Here is a 19,449-nt window from a genome sequence, read left to right on the forward strand (position 1 = left end):
AAAATCCTCAACAAAATATTAGCAAATCAAATCCAGCAATATATTAAAAAGATCATACACCACAATCAAGTGAGATTTATTCCAGGGATGCAAGGTTGGTACAATATCTGCAAATCAATAAACATGATACACCACATTAAAAAATGAAGACTAAAAACCATATGATCATATCAAAAGATGCAGAAAAAGCATTTGATAAAATCCAGTTCCCATTTATGATAAAAATTCTCAGCAAAGCAGGAATAGAGGAAACATACCTCAATGTAATAAAGGCCACATATGACAAACCCACAGCCAACATACTCAATGAGCAAAACCTACAAGCTTTCCCCTTAAGATCAGGGACAAGACAGGGATGTCCACTTTCACCATTCATATTCGACATAGTACTGGAAGTCCTAGCTACAGCAATGAGACAAGAAGAAAAAATAAAAGGCATCCAAATTGGAAAGAAGGAAGTAAAGCAGTCATTATTTTAGATGACATGATACTGTCTATAGAGAACCCTAAAGATTCCACCGAAAAACTACTAGAACTGATAAGTGCATTCAGTAGAGTAGCAGGATACAAAATAAATATCCAGAAATCAGTTGCATTTTTACATACCAATAATAAATTATCAGAAAGGAAAACTAAGAATACAATCCCATTCACAATTGCTTCAGAAAGCATAAAGTGCCTAGGAATAAATTTAACCAAACATGTGAAAGACCTATACTCGGAAAATTATAAGACACCGAAGAAAGAAATTGAAGATACAAATAAGTGGAAGCAACTACTCTGTCCATGGATAGGAAAAATTAACATCATTAAAATGTCCATACTATCCAAAGCAATCTACATTTTCAACACAATTCCAATCAAGATACCAAATGCATATTTCACAGAACTAGAACAAATATTCCAAAACTTTACATGGAACCATGAAAGACTCTGAATAGCAACAGTGATCTTGAGAAAGAAGAACAAAGTTGGAGGTATCACTGTACCTAATATCAAACTATACTACAGGATCATACTAATCAAAACAGCATGGTACTGGCATTAAAACAGACATATAGATCAACTGAACAGAATAAAGAGCCCAGAAATAAACCCATGCCTTTATAGTCAATTAATATTTGACAAAGAAGGCAAAAACATACAATGGGGTAAAGATAGTTTATTCAATAAATTGTGTTGGGAAAATTGGACAGATACATGTAAAAAAATGAAACTAGACCACCCTCTCATACCACATACAAGAAAACTCAAAAATGGATTAAATAAATATAAGACTTAAAGGCATAAAACTCTTGGAAAACACAGGCAGTAAAATCACTGACATTTCTCTTAAAAATTTTTTTCTGATGTTATCTCCTCAGGAAAGGTAAACAAAGAAAAAATATAAACAAATAGCACTACATCAAACTAAAAGTTTTTGCACAACAAAGGAAATCATCAACAAAGTAAAAAGACAGCCTACTGAATGAGGGAAGGTATCTGTCAATGATACATCTCATAAGGGGTTAATATCCAAAATTTATAAAGAACTCAGTCAACTCAACACCGAAAAACATAGACAATCCAATTAAAAAATAGGCCCTGGCTGCATGGCTTGTTGATTGGAGCATCATCCCATACACCAAAAGGTGGTGGGTTCAGTCCTGGGTCAGGGCGCATATGGGAGGCAGCCAATCAATGTTTCTCTCTCTCTCTCTAATATCAGTAAAGAACGTATCCTCAGGTGAGGATTAAAAAAAAAAATAAGGGCAGAGGAACTAAATAGACACTTTTCCAAAGACATACAGATGGTCAATCAACATATAAAAAGATGCTCAACGTCACTAATCATCAGAGAAATGCAAATTAAAACCAAAATGAGATACCACCTCACAGAATAGCTATCATCAATAAATCAACAAACAATAAGTGTTGGTGAAGATCTGAAGAAAAGAGAACGCTCAGGCACTATTGGTGGTATTGCAGATTGGTACAGCCACTGTGGAAAACAGTATGGAGTTACCTCAAAAAATAAAACATGGAACTGCCTCATGACTTAGCAATTCCAATTCTGGATATATATATATATATATCTCCAAAGAAACTGAAAACACTAATTCTAAAGTATATGTGCATCCCTATGCTCACTGCATCATTGTTTACAATAGCAAAAAATTAAAGCGACCTAAGTGTCCATCAATAGAGGAGTGGATAAGAAAGTTGTGATACATATATACAATGGAATATTACTTGGCCATAAAAACAAATGAAATCTTACAATTTGCAACAGCATGGATGGACCTAAAGGGTATTAAGCTAAGTGAAATAAGTCATTCAGAGAAAAACAAATACTCTATGATTTCACTTATATGTAAAATCTAAAGAACAGAGTAAATGAACAAAATTGAAAACGGGGAAGAGATTAAGAAGTACAAATTGGTTGTTACAAAATAATCATAGGGATGTAAAATACAGCACAGAGAAATAGTTAATAATACTGTAATAACTATGTATGGTGCCAGGTAGGTACTTGAAACACCGGTGGGAACACTTTGTAAAGTATGTGATTCCATAACCACTATTCTGTACATCTGGAACTAATACCAATTAATATTAAAATATTAAATGTAAAGCGTAAATAAAAAATAGTTAACAATTAAAATATGAGTTCCTAAAAAGGATAAATTCCTAATTCTCAATTCTGCTTTATAATGGGTCTTAAAGAATACAATTTCTTTTGTCTTAGTCTTTTTAAAAAGTAGACCTAAGAATGAATAGGAAAGTCATTATGAATTAGATTTGAAATAATGAACCACACAAAACACACACCTTTTTTCAAAATGACTTAATTGCTATGTAATTACCTCTGTGCTAATATCGTGATATTGACTTGACGCTGCCCCACACTTGAGCCTGAGTTTTACCACCAGTTGTTCAAAGTCTGTAACTTCACTGAAGCGAAAAGCTGTTTTTCCTTTGATGCTAATGATGACAGATTTGCTGGAGTCATTTGTCTTATCTATAGCTAAGACCTGGAGGATAAAAACATTATAAGTGAATCACATTCTCCCTTGATGCTTACACCTCCAGGCAAAATGTGTTTAGCTTACTCTTTCGTGGCTAAAGTTTAGGTCCCTGGTATGACTTATTAAATAATAGACTTTGGAAAACCACAATGAGATCTCACCTCACACCTATCAGAATAACTATCATGAAAAAAATCGACAAGCAATTGAGATGTGGAGGAAAAAAAATCCCTGTGCACTGCTGGTGGGACTGAAAATTTGTGCAGCCACTGTGGAAAACCATATGCATGTTCCTCAAAAACTTAACAAAACTACCATTCCCACTTCTTGGTACTTATCCAAAGAAATCCAAAACACTAATTCAAAAAGATATAGAAGAGGGCTGTTCACTATGGAATTATTTATAATGGTTGAGATATGGAAGCAACTTCATTGTCCATCAATAGACAACTGGATAAAGAAGTTATGGTACTTATATACAATGGAATATTAGTCAGCCATAAAAAAGAATAAAGCCTTACCATTTGCAACATGATAGGCCTAGCAGGTATTATGTTAAGTGAAATAAGTCAGACAGAAAAAGACAAGTACCATATGATTTCATTTATATGTGGAATCTGAAAAAAACAAATCAATGAATAAACAAAACAGAAACTCATAGATACAGAGAACAAAGTAATGGTTTCCAGATGATAGGAGGATTGGAGGGCTGGTGAATGCATTAAGAGGTACAAATTGGCAGTTACAAAATAATCACAGGGATTAAAGTACAGCATAAGAAATATAGTCAGTAATATTGTAATAACTATGTATGGTGTCAGGGAGTACTAGACTTATTGGGGTGTAAATATCTAACCAGTATGCTGTACATCTGAAATTAATATAATATTGAATGTCAATTGTAATTGAAAAAAATTAAAAAGGAAATAATAATAAAATTTCTTATTGTCCTAAAAAATAAACAGACTTTAGGTACTAGTTTACCACTGATACAAGTAACCTCAGTGCAAGTTATTTAACTTCTCAAGGAAAAGTCTTAACTAACATGCAGTCTTTAAAAATGACAACACAGCCCAGCTGGGCGTGGCTCAGCGGTTGAGCATCGACCTACGATCCAGGCGATCGGGGTTCGATTCCCAGTCAGGGCATAAGCCCGGTTTTGGGCTTGATCAATGACTCTCTCATCATTGATATTTCTATCTCTCTCTCTCCCTCTCCTTTCCTCTCTCTGAAATCAATAAAGATGTATTCAAAAAAATAATAAAATAAAAATAAAAATGACAACACAAATGTAAAAATTCAGTGCTGCAATGCTGACTATTTCTGACTTACACAAAAGCTATCAATTCTATCCTTTGTGTATATTAAACATCTAAATTTTGGTATTCACATCATAAATGTCTGACTAATGATGTTCCATTTTGAGTCATCCTAAACCCTTGTTTCTAAATTTTATTTTTTATTTTTTCAATTTCAACAAGAGCTATACAACTCTTATCCTAGTACTCTTATCCTGAAGAATAATGCTGGACTTAAAAATCGTTATCTAAAAATTACTAAAATAATGTGACATAATGAGTTTTTAAAAATTTACAGAGTTAAAGGACATTTTACTCTGTGAATGATATAATCTTCAAACTAAAAACTGGTATGTAACCAAATTTACATTACCTCTCGAAATGGAATGATTACAGTGCACAGATTGCCATCCTGGCTAGCAAAGCAGATATAGTTTTCTGAGATGCACATTTTGCCATGAGCATTGAAGTGGCTGAATGGTACCCATAAAAAACATTCATGTACTTCTTTCAAAGTCTCTTCTTTGGGCAGCCTAAAAAAAGCATTAAACTGCTCACTATGGGCTCGATCTTCCAGACCTCTGTAGGAAAGAAAAAAAGGAGGGCTTAAGTAATGACTTTTATTATTTTTTTATTTTTTACTTTTAAAAATATATCTTTATTGATTTCAGAGAGAGGAAAGGAGAGGGAGAGAGAGAGAAACATCAATGATGAGAGAGTCATTGATCGAGCCCGCAACCTGGGCATGTGCCCTGACCGGGAATCGAACCCCCGATCACCTGGATCCCAGGTCTATACTCAACCGCTGAACCACGCCTGGCTGGGCAGTAATGACTTTTAAAGTGTACACATGTCTACATTGTTTAATCTAAATGCACGGTAAAGCAGAAAGTTTGAACATTACATGCTATGTTCTTCAACAAATTATGAAATAGAAGAAACACTGATTCCTAACAAATTCCTTTTGTTTGTTCTCTTTTCAATTTTGTTTCATTAGTGGATTATAATGCACAAAAGTTAGCGATAATGTAGGTCCTAAAACCATCTGTTAAGGAGTGATTTGCTGGAAGACTATTATTTATATTATTATACAGTCATATTATATGAATATGGCTAAAACCAATCTTGGTAGACAGTAATCATTACATTTGGTTATCAGAAAATCATGAGTTAAAAAGCTCAAAGAAAATAAAATAATAAAAATTTATGGCATCTAAAAAATTTAGACAAGAATAAGTGCATAAAAGATAATAGTGCATAAAATATAATATTAATGTTTTAAAAAATCCAAATGAAAAGCAAGATAAAACAACACTGCTTGCACAGTATTGGGCACTGGATAGGTGTCAATACACAAAGATAATTAGTTAAGTTATACATAAATATATAAATAAAAACAATTGCTTAAAATAGTACAATTTTTCTAGAGGCACTAAACACTTGAGTTAACAACAGTGCCATCTGGGGTAGTAAGTAAATTATGCAAGTTCTAACTCAAAGCCAATAAAAAAAATAATAAATTCATCCTTCCAGCATATACTATTTGAATATGAGATACTTTATAATATCTTTCAAAATAATTTTGATAAATATGAACAGAAAGCCACATCAATTTTTAACTCAAATTGTAATTAGATGGGTTATTTCACTATTATTTAAAAGGATGAGGTCTATTTATATCAATGAAAAGATATCCATGATATATTATTTTAAGAGGGGAAGCAAACTGTAGAATAATATGTGATAGCAAACCAAGTATAGAGGGAAACAGCTTTCAGACAAATACTTCTAATGCAAGAACTAATAATGATTAATATTTATCTAGTGCTTTATTATTTTATGAAGTGCTTTCACACAATATATTGCTCATTCCTTACAAATGCTCTCTGAGATGGAAATGACAGATGAAGAAACAGAGGTCCTGAGAGATTATTTGTCCAAGAGTTTCTCTACTCTCCTTCTAAAGACTATTCTCCACTGACTCCACAAACTTGCCTCTTCATAAAAAAAAAAAAAAAAAAAAAAGCTATTTATAAATTATGCTTAAAAAATAATACATTTAACAATTTCGGACCTGAACTATCTAGTCTATTCATACAGAAATTTAGAGATAGATTAACCCTACACACATAAATCTCTACATTTCTAAAAGAACTCCAGAGTAAATACTACAGGGATCTCAAGAAATAATTTTCAAACCTAACTTCTATTGCTTCTTAGGATTAAATTTTATGGAGAAAATACTATCTGTGAAATGAATATAAACAAACAAAAAAAAAACCCAAAAATAATTAACCCCAAAGAAAAATTATCATATAATATAGAACAGTTAACTTTTAATGCAAATCAATGCTACCATTCTTTGGTCAAATGATACTTTAAAAAAGTAAGTATTAATTAAAGTTTGAATACCTTTTGGTGATTTGTAGAGGATCAGCAAGGATTGGGTCATTATCAAATGTTTCCTTATCAAAAAGTCTCTTTACAGCATAGTTGGCCAGCTGTTCCATAAGAAGGTATGTTTGGTTAATATGCAAAAACATTGAAAAGTAGTGACTCTCCCCTTGGGAACACACATGAATACTCTCTGTCAGTATGACATTTGAAGTTTTTTCAAGTTTTGAGACCACATCCCAGGAGATAATGAGTTTTACTGCAAATAAGAGGTATAAGCAAATCTGATTAAATTTCTCAATATTGATTAATGTTTATCAATGAAGTCTTTTGAAACAATAGTAACATACTTGAAAAATGCTATGAACAACTAAAATACTTGAGTTCAACGTTAGTTATAATTTTGAATCATAACCAAGCATAGTAATTGGTGAGTCTAGGAATAGATATAAATTATTCTGTTACTTTACATAATTTCATAATCACTGATATACTATGGTTACTATATTTATATTGTATGTTTAAAACAAGGATTAAAACATGGATTGAGGAAAGTAGGTAGTTTAGAACAATGGAAAAAAGGAGTTATATGCCAGATCACCACCATCATTTCATATTCATTCACTTCCCACAGTACACAAGGCATTATGCAAGGCACTCTATACACACTTCTTATGGTTCCTATGTTAAGCAACCACCCTTAAAAGAATTCTTTCTCTAAATCAAATGAACTTTTTTTTTTTTTTAGATGGAGAGGAGAGGGAGAGAGGGAGAGGAAGAAAGAAAGACAACCCTTCAGTCCACAGGACAACGCTCCAACCAACTGAGCCACGCCGGCCAGGGCTAAATCAAGTGAACTTCTAATGTAGAGTTTAATTACTCTTAATATCAATCTTATTACTTTATATACAACCTAACACCACTACAGATTTGATGGGTCAGTCAGCAAGTTCAAAGTCATGGTAGCAACAGAAACCACTTACTTTCTGATCCCAATAAAAAAGAATAGAAGCTCAGGAAGTTGGTGCTAAGATAGAGCCAGCCCTGACAAGGAACCCGTCCTTTCCAATAACTGCATGAGTAATAGGTCACTAACTTCTCCTGTTCTGGTAAACCAAAACATTTTTCAAATTTCAAAAGAGCTTCTCGAAATTTCTCAGGATCATCTTCTTTTACAAAAGAATGTTTTCCCTCTTCAGCAATTAATCCCTAAGGGAGACAAAATATTTTCTGAAAATTAATCATTACCTACCAACAAAAATTTATTTCATATATTTAAACAGTTCATTGAATACAATTGTATATCTACACAGGTGCATATATCTATCGTATGCATATGTGTGCATATTACATACTTAGGACAGAGGTGAGATTTTCTTTAATTTTGTCATTAGGCTTTTTCTAATGCCTCACAAAGAATTACCACAAATACAGGTGCTATATATTGTTTTGATTGAGTGAACTGCTTATTCAAACTCCAAACTCAAGATATATTAAAATGAAAAGATCCCTAAGAGCATTCACAAAGGCACCAAAGACTAACCACTGACTCCGCAAATTTATTTAGCACTGATTCTGACATTCATATGTGTGCTTCTGCCAATACTGAAAGGTGCCAATAAACCGCTGACCTTCCATGCAGCCTTTGATCCTCAAATAAGAGGGTCAAACATTTTTGTATTCCATCTATAAATTGTATCCATGCCACTTACTCTTATTTTTCCTTGTACAAAATTAGTAATATCTTCACTTGAATCAAACACAGATAAGGTCTTCATGATATTTTGTTCCAACCAATCCCAATGCTTCATTATTTCTTCTCTGCTGGCTCCTGATTAATAATGAAAGAGAATAAAAGACACAAGAAACTCCACAACAAAACTGCTCTTGATATTTACAAGCTTAGTTAAAAAGAAAATTATATTTGCTCATTTTCAAAAATGATATTCATTAAAAATAAAGGTACTTCAATTATTCTCTACTTGATCCCTATATGTGGGCATGAACACTATTTTCATTATAAATAAAAATAATAAAATATTTAATAAAAAGGGAGAAAAGTAAATATAATTCATGAGAAAAGATAAAATTCTGAAAACAAGTTGCCAATAACTGGTGCCTACAATAACCAGTATCTTTTAAGAGAATATACAGAGTACCAGAATATAAATATGCATAATTTAATCCTTAGTCTTCAAACAATAATACTGTACCTATAATCTGTGTGACTAAAAACAGCATACACGTGACATTCCTATGCACACTGTATGAATGTGGATTTCAACTGTGGAAACTCAACTAATTTCAGAAGGTATGAAGCCTTTGCTCTGAATCACCCTTAAATTAAGAGGCCTAGTCACTTAAAAGAAATTTCAAGAAAGAGGTTAGAAACCCTATAGAAAGATCAAATCCATGTTGCCTGCTGAATTAGGAGGGTTAGGTGGCTTTTGGGGGGTCAGATTAAATAAATTAAATCTGTGTTGCTTTGGCTTGAAGAACATTACAATATCAATCTCTACATATAGCCCACATATCTTTAAGATCTCCCGAGCACTGTGGATTATACAGATCTCAATCAGAAGAAATACCTTGACTTCTCAGTATATTTTATAATATATGGAGAGTGACACTTAAAAAATTTACTGAAACTGCAAAATTGCATTATTTCCTATAATTCAGTTAGAATCGTATTCATGTTATTAAAGTCACCATATTAAGTGTACTAATTTCCTTTAATGAACTACAAATAAAATTCATAGGAAAACCTTAAGGCCTTTATTTTGGTCCTTTACATATAAGGAAAATTCATTAGTAGTTAACGACTATATTTCTGCATCAGGTCAATTTGGGGGGTTAAGTCATATAATCATTCTTTTAAAACATAAAAGTGGAGCCCAGCCAGGTGTGGCTCAGCAGCTTTAGCATCGACCTAGGATCCAGGTGATCGGGGTTCGATTCCCGGTCAGGGCACAGGCCCGGGTTGCGGGCTTGATCCCCAGTCGGGGGTGTGCAAGAGGCAGCCGATCAATGACTCTCTCATCATTGATGTTTCTCTCTCTCTCTCCTTTCCTCTCTCTGAAATCAATAAAGATACATATTTAAAATAATAATAATAATAAAACATAAAAGTAGAAAGAAAATTTTTTTTCTAAATAATTTCTACCAACCAAATTCAGAGTTGAGGTTACAGACCTCTCATGATATCAGCAGGTGTGGTGTCTTCTTTGTTTAGTTTAAATGACATTCAATTTAATGTGGTGAGAAAATGATCACCTGCTACACTAAAGAAAATTTAGAGGGAGTTGTAAAAAACAAGCCACATGTCTTTAAAAATTAATTGTATGCTGTAGCAATATATTCATGCATATGAACTATCCAAAAGTCAAATTAATTTTTTAAAAAAGTATATCTACTTAAGAAGGGGGAGAAAAGAAAAAGAAAGATAAAAAGACAGTCTTTCAACATTTAAAAAAAAATCTGGGATTCTAATTTAGAGCAACATTATAATGGCATCATAAAAAAAGTAACAAGCTGTCATGGTGTTTTTTAAAATTTTGAGTTGCTTTAGTAGGAAGAATCTAAACCACTCCAGGAGGAATGAATATGTAGCATTACCTGAAAGATATCCTTATTTGTTTGAAGTATATGTTTTAAAAATCATACTCACCACATGCAATTGACAGGTAGACTTGAGAATCTGGTGTCTGGTGGAGAATACGAAATGGAGCTACTTTGGCAGTAGAGTCTAAGACTGAATCAAGAGTCCCGACCAGAAGCCCTGTTGTAATAAAGAGACTGTTGACATAAGGATTTTACAAGAGATGAAACTAATATGACAAAAAACAATGGATTTACTTTTTTAAATTTCTAGCCCAAAGCTTCCTTACAGAGACCTTTCTTAAAGAAAAAAATATATTCTGGATGAAGAATGCAGAGCGTTCCGACGTGAGTAGTATTTGAGAAAAAGACCTTTCAATAAAATAAGTCAGGCTCAGCTGTTCAAATCTCAAGATATATTTGTAATACATACACACACACACATACACACACACACAATCCCCTTTACAAGATTGTATATTGTACATATAACAGGTAAGAATGTAGATTCTGGTATCAGAGACTACGTGGGTTTGAGTCCTGGCTCTGCTCTGGCATTTATGTCAAATTGAACCAGCTGTACCTAACCTTTTCTTCATCCCCGTTTGCAAAATAAGGGGGTTAAAATAGGACCTACCACAAAGTGTTGTTGTAAAGATAAAATTAATTATTATTACATATAAAACACTTAGAACAATGCTTACCATGTAGTAAAACACTCAATGTTAGCTAATACTAATAAAGAAAATCTTAGCTAGTTAAACAAGAGAAAATCTTGATTAATTAAAATGCTTAGATAAAAGGATTTTTAAAAAACAATTCTTAATTCTTCATTTGGAATTCAAGGCTTTTGATCAGTTAGTTCCAACTTAATGACTTGATTATATTTCCTACTTCTCCTTAGAACAAAGTTTTCTGTTTTCTTAAACAACCAATTTCCCCCTTGGGGTCTTTGTTAAGCAATTCGCTTTTACTTAGAAATGCTAATGAAAGTCTTCTAGCCCAGTCCAGCTAATCCAAATTCTACATTTTCTTTTTTTTCCAAGATCCCCTTCCCCCATGAAATCTTCCCTGGCATCACCAAACAACAATGCCTTCCCTTTTCTCTGATTATTTATAGCACTTAAAGTCTATATAACACAACCTATCATTTTGATTATTAGGCTAGTTATTACAACTACTTGCTAAATGTTCCAGGTATTAATCTTGTCTCTTTATCTAAATTATTAGTTCTCTGAGGATAATAACCACATCTTCTACCTCTGAGTTTGTATCTTTAACTTTCAACATATTTCTGGGCACGACAGGAGCTGAATTGTTGACTTAACTGTATCAATGGGATGGCTGAAATATATAAATCCCTTCCTTTTTGGAAATTTTGATTGGTTGAGTGTTGGTTTTGATTTATGAGGCATTTCTCTTTAATTTAGATTACAGATTTTTGAGAAAAACATTAAATCGATTATAAAGCAGGCTTTTGGCTACTTTCATATCTTTATTCACTTAAAAGGAGTTAAGATTTCAAGCAAGCTTTGAATGAGAATATGGGTAGGTTGGCAGATGTGAGGTAGGAAGTTATAAACTTAGAGGGAGGTAAATCAGAAGAGTAGGAGATAGAACAAAGAGATAGAGAAACTTGGCTGGGCTGAAAGGATGGGAGAGTGAATGTAGGAATTGGTAGAAAGTAAAAATAGGAGTCACAAAAGCAGCATAATATCAATTAGCAACCTGACAGAGGGTTGTTAAACACTTGACAAAATTGTCAAAATAAAGGAATTGTAATTTCAAACAAAACCATTTATTAAACACAGCCCTGTTTTAGCTTCTAAATCTGCCTCCCAAGAATTTAAATTCTAAAAAAAGCTTCAACAACAAAGATAATTTTTTTTTTTTTAATCTTAAGGAATAAAAAAGTTTTCAAAAAAGTACTTTCAAATTTGCGAGGAAAATCATTTATTTCACCTTTACCACACTTTCAAATCCGATTTCCTTATTTACATACACTAGAAAAAAGTAGTGTTAGAAGAACAGGAGAAAGAACACAAAGGTAAAGAAAAGTTTGACTCAGCTGAAAGATAACAGTGGGAGTGTGGATGTGTGAGGAGGCAGAGAGGAAAGGAGAGGCCACAGATAATCATTCCTGAGTAACACTACAACAATTAGTTCTCTCATAGAATGTTTTGAGACTGGGTACAAAGTGGTCAAAATCACTGGCAAGAAAGGTCATTTCTTTTTGCAGCGGAAATGTTTGCAAGATAGGTGCCTTGCACTATGTAGAAAGGAAATTGCTCAGTTTTTCTAAGTGCATTAAATCAGGCAGTTAGTATAAAACTATGCAACAGATAATTTGGAAGCTATTTCGAAAATACATTTGTAGTCACTTGGGGAACTCTTCAAGCTCATTAAGCTATAATCATCAAGTCTCTGCAAGTCATTCAGGAATTAATTTGTGCCAATGTCTGGGTTTTAAAAGTACAAGACAACAAGCTGACAGCTTTGGGTTGCTTTTTCATATGCCCAGAGGTTTATCATCTGACACCCCGAACATCCAAGGTCATAAATCAGCCTACACATGGGAAGAGAATACTCTCAGCTGCATGACAAAAGAGATTTTAAAATAACAAGAAATATCAAGAAATTCAAATAATCGTTTGAATGTCTATAACTGAGTGAGGTACCAACGTTCTAGACCCTGATAAAGGTCTATGGGGTTTCAGTAGCATCCTGCCATACAAGTAATACCAAACTTCTTAAGGAAATTCACCACCATAATTGATGTGAGGTACTGTTTATTCAATGGCATAGCAAAATAACAAAAAAAGCAAGGTTCCATGATTTTTTAAAAAAAAGGCAATTTGCAGATAATGATTATTGTTCATGAACCAATTCTTTTTAAAAATTTTTATTTATTGATTTGAGAGAGAGGAAGGGAAAGAGACAGAGAGAGAAACCTCGATTTGTTGTTCTACTTATTTATGCATTCATTGGTTGGTTCTTGTATGTGCCCTGACTGGGGATTAAACCCACAACTTTGGCTTGTTGGGATGACACTTTAGCCAGCTGAGATACCTGGCCAGGGCTCAAACCAATTATTTTTGGCTGGAGATATATAGCACCACCGACTTTACAGATGAAAAATATCCAAATAGGTCATGTAGTCCAACCTCCAGCACATTCATCTACACTACAGGATCCCTGATAGAAAGCCTAGCTTTTTTCTTTATAACTCCCAAATTTACTTCTCCCAAGGCAGCCTATTACATTGGCAGGGATTTCATTAATTGGAAAGTTTTTCTAAAATAGGAAAGGATTTAGCCAGGCCAGTGTGGCTCAGTGGTTGAACGCTGGCCCATGAACCAGGAGGTCATGGTTCGATCCCTGGTCAGGGCACATGCCCGGGGTTGTGGGCTCAATTCCCAGTAGGGGGCATGCAGGAGGCAGCTAATCAATGATTCTCTCTCATCACTGATGTTTCTATCTCTCTCTCCCTCTCTCTTCCCCTCTCTGAAATCATTAAAAACATATTTAAAAAAAATATATGAAAGGATTTATATATATCCACATGGTATAGTTTCAGGGCTGGCTTCATGGACTTAGTGACCTGTTCACAGGGCCCCATGCTCAGAAGGGCCCCTTGCTTAGTTAAGTGTTCTGCTGTCACCATCTTAAAATTCTTCATTTTTAAACAAAGAGCTCTGCTTGTTCGTTTTGCACCGAGCCCCACAAATTAGGTTACAGTGGTTATCTCTAGGGAGTGGGATAATGGGTAACCATTATTTTCTTTTTTATACTTATACAATAAACATTTTTACCCTTTAAGATAGAAAAATAAAGCTACTTCTTACACACTTGAAAAAGGAAGTTCATTCTTAGGATAAATAAAATGTTACTTTGCAATTTGGAGGCAATACAAAACATACTATACTCTATTAAGTATGATGGGTCCTCAAATATGATTATAGCTATCTTGTCTCCTCTTGCTTATTCTTTTCTTCTCCTAGGTTAAAATATACCTAGTTCTTTCAACTGCTTGTTGCATGAGATTGTCTGAGCCTCTTATTATTTCTCCTACCATTCTCTTAACATATGTTTGTCAAGGTCTCATAAAATGTGTTATTCAGACCTGAATACCAGATATGGTCTGAACAATTGCAGGTTTTTTATATTGTGGGTTTTGTGGTTCTATTAATGCAGTCTAAGTTCATACTAGCTTTCTGTTAGCTACATCGTATTACCACACTAAGCTTATGATTAATTAAGCTACTTGGATCTTTTTCACAAAGATAAGCACCAACCTAGGTATTCTGTCCTATACAGCTGGTTTTCTTTAAAAATCTAAAAGCAGTGCATATTTACCCATGTTAAATTTTATCTCACTGATTTCAGCTGAGCATTCTAACTTGTCAAGCTCTTTTTGAATCTTGATTTATCTTCTATGATAACGATGCTCAACCCAAACTGCAAATGTAATCATTTGGAGGAGTTTTTGAAATTATTCAAGCTCAACTTTTCAAACTATAAAAGCCCAGAGATTCTAATTTAATTCATCTGGGATTGGAATTGGGTATTCTATTTTTCCCTTAACTTTGTATTATAAAGTTTTTTAATCATACAAAAAGAGAGAGAATATATTGCAACTTCTATGTGCCCATCACCTAACTTCAATAATTATCATCACTTTGTCAGTCTTCTGCCATTCACTCCATTTAAAGTAAATCCCAGATATTATATCAGTTTACACATAAATACTCTAGTGCCATTTAGTTTGTTTTAAAAGTTTCTCAGTTGACTATAACATGCTGTCATTTTTGAGAAAACTGATCTATGGTAGTAATTGTCCCTTTCAATTTTTAAACACCTGCAAATCTGATAAACATTTATTTTTTGTACTGGGTCAATTATAATGATGAACAGTTAGGACCAATGGTGGAGTGTTGGAGGAGAGGCCATTAAACAGTTTGAAGATGGTCCTCAGCATCAATGTGCTAGTTTAGCACACTTTAGTTTGACAAGTGGCTCTTTCTCCTTGTACACTAGACTGAGGGCACTGTGTAAGGCAACGCTGCTGTAGCTGAAGAGTCATTTAAATGAACTTCCTAATTACAAACAAGATTTATTTCCATTCTAAGTAAAATGTTGAATTATAAATTCTGGCCATAAAAATGAAACTTTATAGTGGATTCTGTATCTTGTCATTGATTGCCATGTTCACAAAGTCAAACAAGTACACCTTTAACTGAATTTTTTATAATCTCAACTTCATTAAATGTTAATGAACAAACTAGTAAACTGCCAACACACTTAGTAGGAAATACATTCCAATAGGAGAAAGTAGTGTTCTCAGTAGAGGTGTGGATTTTCCTGATTCTACTGCTTTTACTACCATCAGATCTAAGTCTTTAAAAGAGTACTATGTATGCTTATTTTAGAACAATCTAATATCTAATAGTCAATTGGTATTTTGAAAGCTACCAACTTAAAAAGCATTGGAAAACAGTTAATAATTCTTCTTTTGTCCTCTTTTCCCTCTCCCTGAATTTTAAAAGACATTTACTTGAAAACTGGAAATATGTAAGCACTCGTTTCCTTCCCTAATTGAAATCTTTGCTCATTAAAGGATTTACAAAAAAAAAAATTAGTCAAGTAATTGATGCCCAAAATGACATATTACAATGGCATGCAGTGGGGGTGTGCGTGAAAGAATTATCAATCAAACCCAGCTACATTTCTAGAGATTAAAAATAGGGAACTATGAGAACTGTTACCATCTTTACTTACAGCACCTTCTTACATGTTAAGACTTATGCATCAATGTACAAAAAGAGTAGCCCCACCGAAAACTAAAGAAAATAACAACATCTGAATTTCTAGGTGCAAAGAAACAAGCAAGTGTGGCCAGAGGAATAAATTCATATACAGTACAGCACTTTAAAAACCAACAAATGTAATTATTCTTTGTCTTAAAAATTCATTTATTTTTACTGGAGTAAGATAAAAAATAAGACCATCTAGGCTACAGTGGAAAGAGCAGTGGAGACAAAAATAACAAAGGTTTAATTCTCAGGTCCCTTAATTCTCTATCTCAGGTTTTCATTTTCCATAGATGAAGTCATTGCTCTTTAACCTTTTCTAATTGCTCTCTCTTAATTCTCATATTTTCAATCACAAATAAATGAATCTGGAATAACTGCTAAGTCCCCATCAACTGCCATTTTTTGCTTTTGTGTTATCATATTACTCTTCCCACTTAGAATGTCTTCCCCTCCCATCCCGGATACTGTTAGTGCTCATAGATGGCTGATTTAATTCAAAAACAATCCAAACTGGTTTTTGGCAAGTTGCACCACAGATGTCACACTGGAATTCTGCCAGCAGAATACCACCTATTGTTATTAACCACTGCTTTTAGGAAATCTCTGTGTCATTTAACAGGACATCTTATCAGCATACTTTATACCAGAGCCAGTCTTGGAAAATTACTTTTGGGGTTTCAAATATCCCTTATTTGTGACTATTTAGAAGCCACCAAAACCAGGGTGATATTATTGACTACCCTAGTAATTATATATTTGTTTGTTTACGTGTTTATTATCTGTCTCTACCACCAGATTATAAACTCTGTGAGGGTAAGAACTCTGTTTTATTCACCACTGTATACTCAACATCCAGTACAGTAGCCAGCTACCAACACATTTCTCAACTTCCCTTCACAGCAAAATTCCTAGAAAAAATTATGAATATTCACTCTGTCCCAAAATATCTGCTTGGCTCATATACTCCAGTCCCTCTGGTCTCTGCTCATATGTCACCTAAGAGGCCTTCTCAAACCAAATTATCTAAAATACCCTCTCTATCCTTATACCTTACTTTATTTTTTTTCATATCACTCATCACCACTAGCCATATAACACATTATTTGTTTATTTGCCTTCCTCAACTAAAATGTTAGTCCATGAGAACAGGGACTTTGTTTTGCTCACTGCTGCTATCACCAGCACCTAAAACAGTGTTTGGCTTTTAGAAGGCACCTGTAATTATGTGTTGAATGAATCTATCTTGTTCTATCACATTTCCTTTTGTGCTTATATAGCAGCAGTAAAAGGTGGAAAACTGGGCAAATTTTCTAACATAAAGGTGATATAAAATCCATGTCATAGCTGTACAACATGGTAAACATTACAGTGCCTTTTACTGTTACCAGTTTTTAGCTTACTTTACAACCAGTCCTTCCACAAGTGTCCAACAGAAGCATGGACTTTCACCAGTTAAATCTATTTCTTCAAGTATTTATGTTTTAAAAAACATAACTAAGATAACTAGAGTTATATGTACTCTTTAATACAACTCAGTAAAGCAACAAGTGATACTTATATCTGTAGAAGCTCTGAGAACTTCTAGGTTTTGGCCAATTGTAGATCAAAAAGTAATGCTGTTGTGATACTTTATTCTAACTGTTGTACATTATTCTGATTATGAACCATAAATGCAGTTATCATCATACCAAAATTCTTGAATTATTAACTAGCAGTGTTTTGCTTTTTCAGTGATATCACTGCATGTTGAACAAACTCAATGTTACTACTCCAAATAAATTTCTACATACAGCATGGGAAAATTAATTACTAGGAAAATGGTGCTTAACATCTTACTCCTTCATTAATAGATAAATGAATAGCAAATGTTTACATAGCTGCTCACAGGTTTCAAAACTCACTTGACTCATATAACATTGCTGTGAGTTAGAGAAGGTAAGTTTTGTTCCTATTTATAGATGAGGAAACAAAGCCTTTATAAAACAATTACAACTGAATACAGGCATAAAAATATTAAAGAATCAGGAAAGATAAAGGAAGCAGGGTTAATGCAGTAAGTAGAATTGCTGGACTCGGTGGTGTGTTCATGTACTTGTAAATGTTCGCTTATAGTTAACTTATTAAATAGAAAATCCACCCCTGGGGAGAGAAAAGCACACTGTGTTCCTGATTGTCAGATCTTCCTAAATCCCATACACTAACTAGAATGTAGCCCCATAATTCCACTCATGTAGTAGCTCCCATCTGCCAAGCAGAGCAAATTAATTTGTGCTTAATAAGCCAAATACGCATAAATTATTTTTAATCACATAAAAACAGGTGCTAAATTTAGATGCCATAATAGAGACATTACCCTTAATCAGGCAGGAGGAACAATGGATAATGTAAGGTAACTACAGAAATTCAGAATGGTGAATTACTTCTCTAAATGAAAGTAACTTTATCTGTAAAATAATCTTATGGATAACAAAAATTGCCACAAGTTATTCCACTCTGCTGGGAACCAGGACAATTAAGTAAGATAAAGTTAGGCAAATGGTAAGTAATCTATCAGATATCCACCAAAAGTGCCAGAATTTTTAAAAAAGGACCTCAGAATTCTAACTTCCAAACTAGTCTCTTACTGTAACCATACTAGGGTTCCCTATTGCTCCAATCCCATTATTAGAAAAATATAGAGTCACCAACTCCACAGTGAAAGCCATTACATTTCTGGTGGTTATTACTAATTATCACAAGGCAAAGAAATGAAAGTACAACTGTTAACATTTTGAGATGGTCATAATCTTTTCTTCATTAAACAAAATGTATAAAGGAACCTTTTACGGAGTAACACATAACATTGGATTTTAGCAAACAAAATGGACAAAGGCAAACTTATGCTGGCACACAAACTCCTGTGGAAGCTAATCCACATGTGGATTTCTGGTAAAGCACAGCAAAGCTCTTGGCTTCACAATTTTAAATAAGAATATAGTAATTGAGCAGCCATGAAAATCAGCACATTGCCCTGCCGGGCGTGGCTTAGTGGTTGAGCGTCGACCTAGGATCCAGGCGATCAGGGTTCGATTCCCGGTCAGGGCACATGCCCGGGTTGCGGGCTTGATCAATGACTCTCTCATCATTGATGTTTCTATCTCTCTCTCTCCCTCTCCTTTCCTCTCTGAAATCAATAAAGATATTTAAAAAAAAAAAGAAAATCAGCACACACTTTAGCTCTAGACCCTCCCCCCAAAAAAAAACAAAACGAAAAAAAAACACCACCCAAACACATCTCTTTGTTCCTTTCTTACCCACTGTTTAATTTACATAAAATATAGTGGCAACTCTCACATGGTC

The 19,449-nt window shown here is 33.8% G+C and overlaps 1 protein-coding gene across 2 annotated transcripts in view; it reads right to left on the bottom strand.

The window, feature by feature from the left end:
• TBC1D8B (TBC1 domain family member 8B) overlaps positions 1 to 19,449 on the bottom strand; it is a 48,844-nt gene that overhangs the window by 27,011 nt on the left and 2,384 nt on the right. For both annotated transcript variants that reach the window (XM_081126301.1, XM_081126302.1), the window contains exons 2-7: positions 10,368 to 10,478; positions 8,413 to 8,531; positions 7,684 to 7,909; positions 6,719 to 6,959; positions 4,680 to 4,887; positions 2,847 to 3,014 (exon numbers count right to left, since the gene is read on the bottom strand). In XM_081126301.1, coding sequence (XP_080982427.1) covers positions 2,847 to 3,014; positions 4,680 to 4,887; positions 6,719 to 6,959; positions 7,684 to 7,909; positions 8,413 to 8,531; positions 10,368 to 10,478 — 1,073 coding nt within the window. The remainder of the gene's footprint in view (positions 1 to 2,846; positions 3,015 to 4,679; positions 4,888 to 6,718; positions 6,960 to 7,683; positions 7,910 to 8,412; positions 8,532 to 10,367; positions 10,479 to 19,449) is intronic.

This window comes from Miniopterus schreibersii (assembly GCF_964146895.1).
Source record: "Miniopterus schreibersii genome assembly, chromosome: X".
NCBI classification, from domain to species: Eukaryota; Metazoa; Chordata; class Mammalia; order Chiroptera; family Miniopteridae; genus Miniopterus; species Miniopterus schreibersii.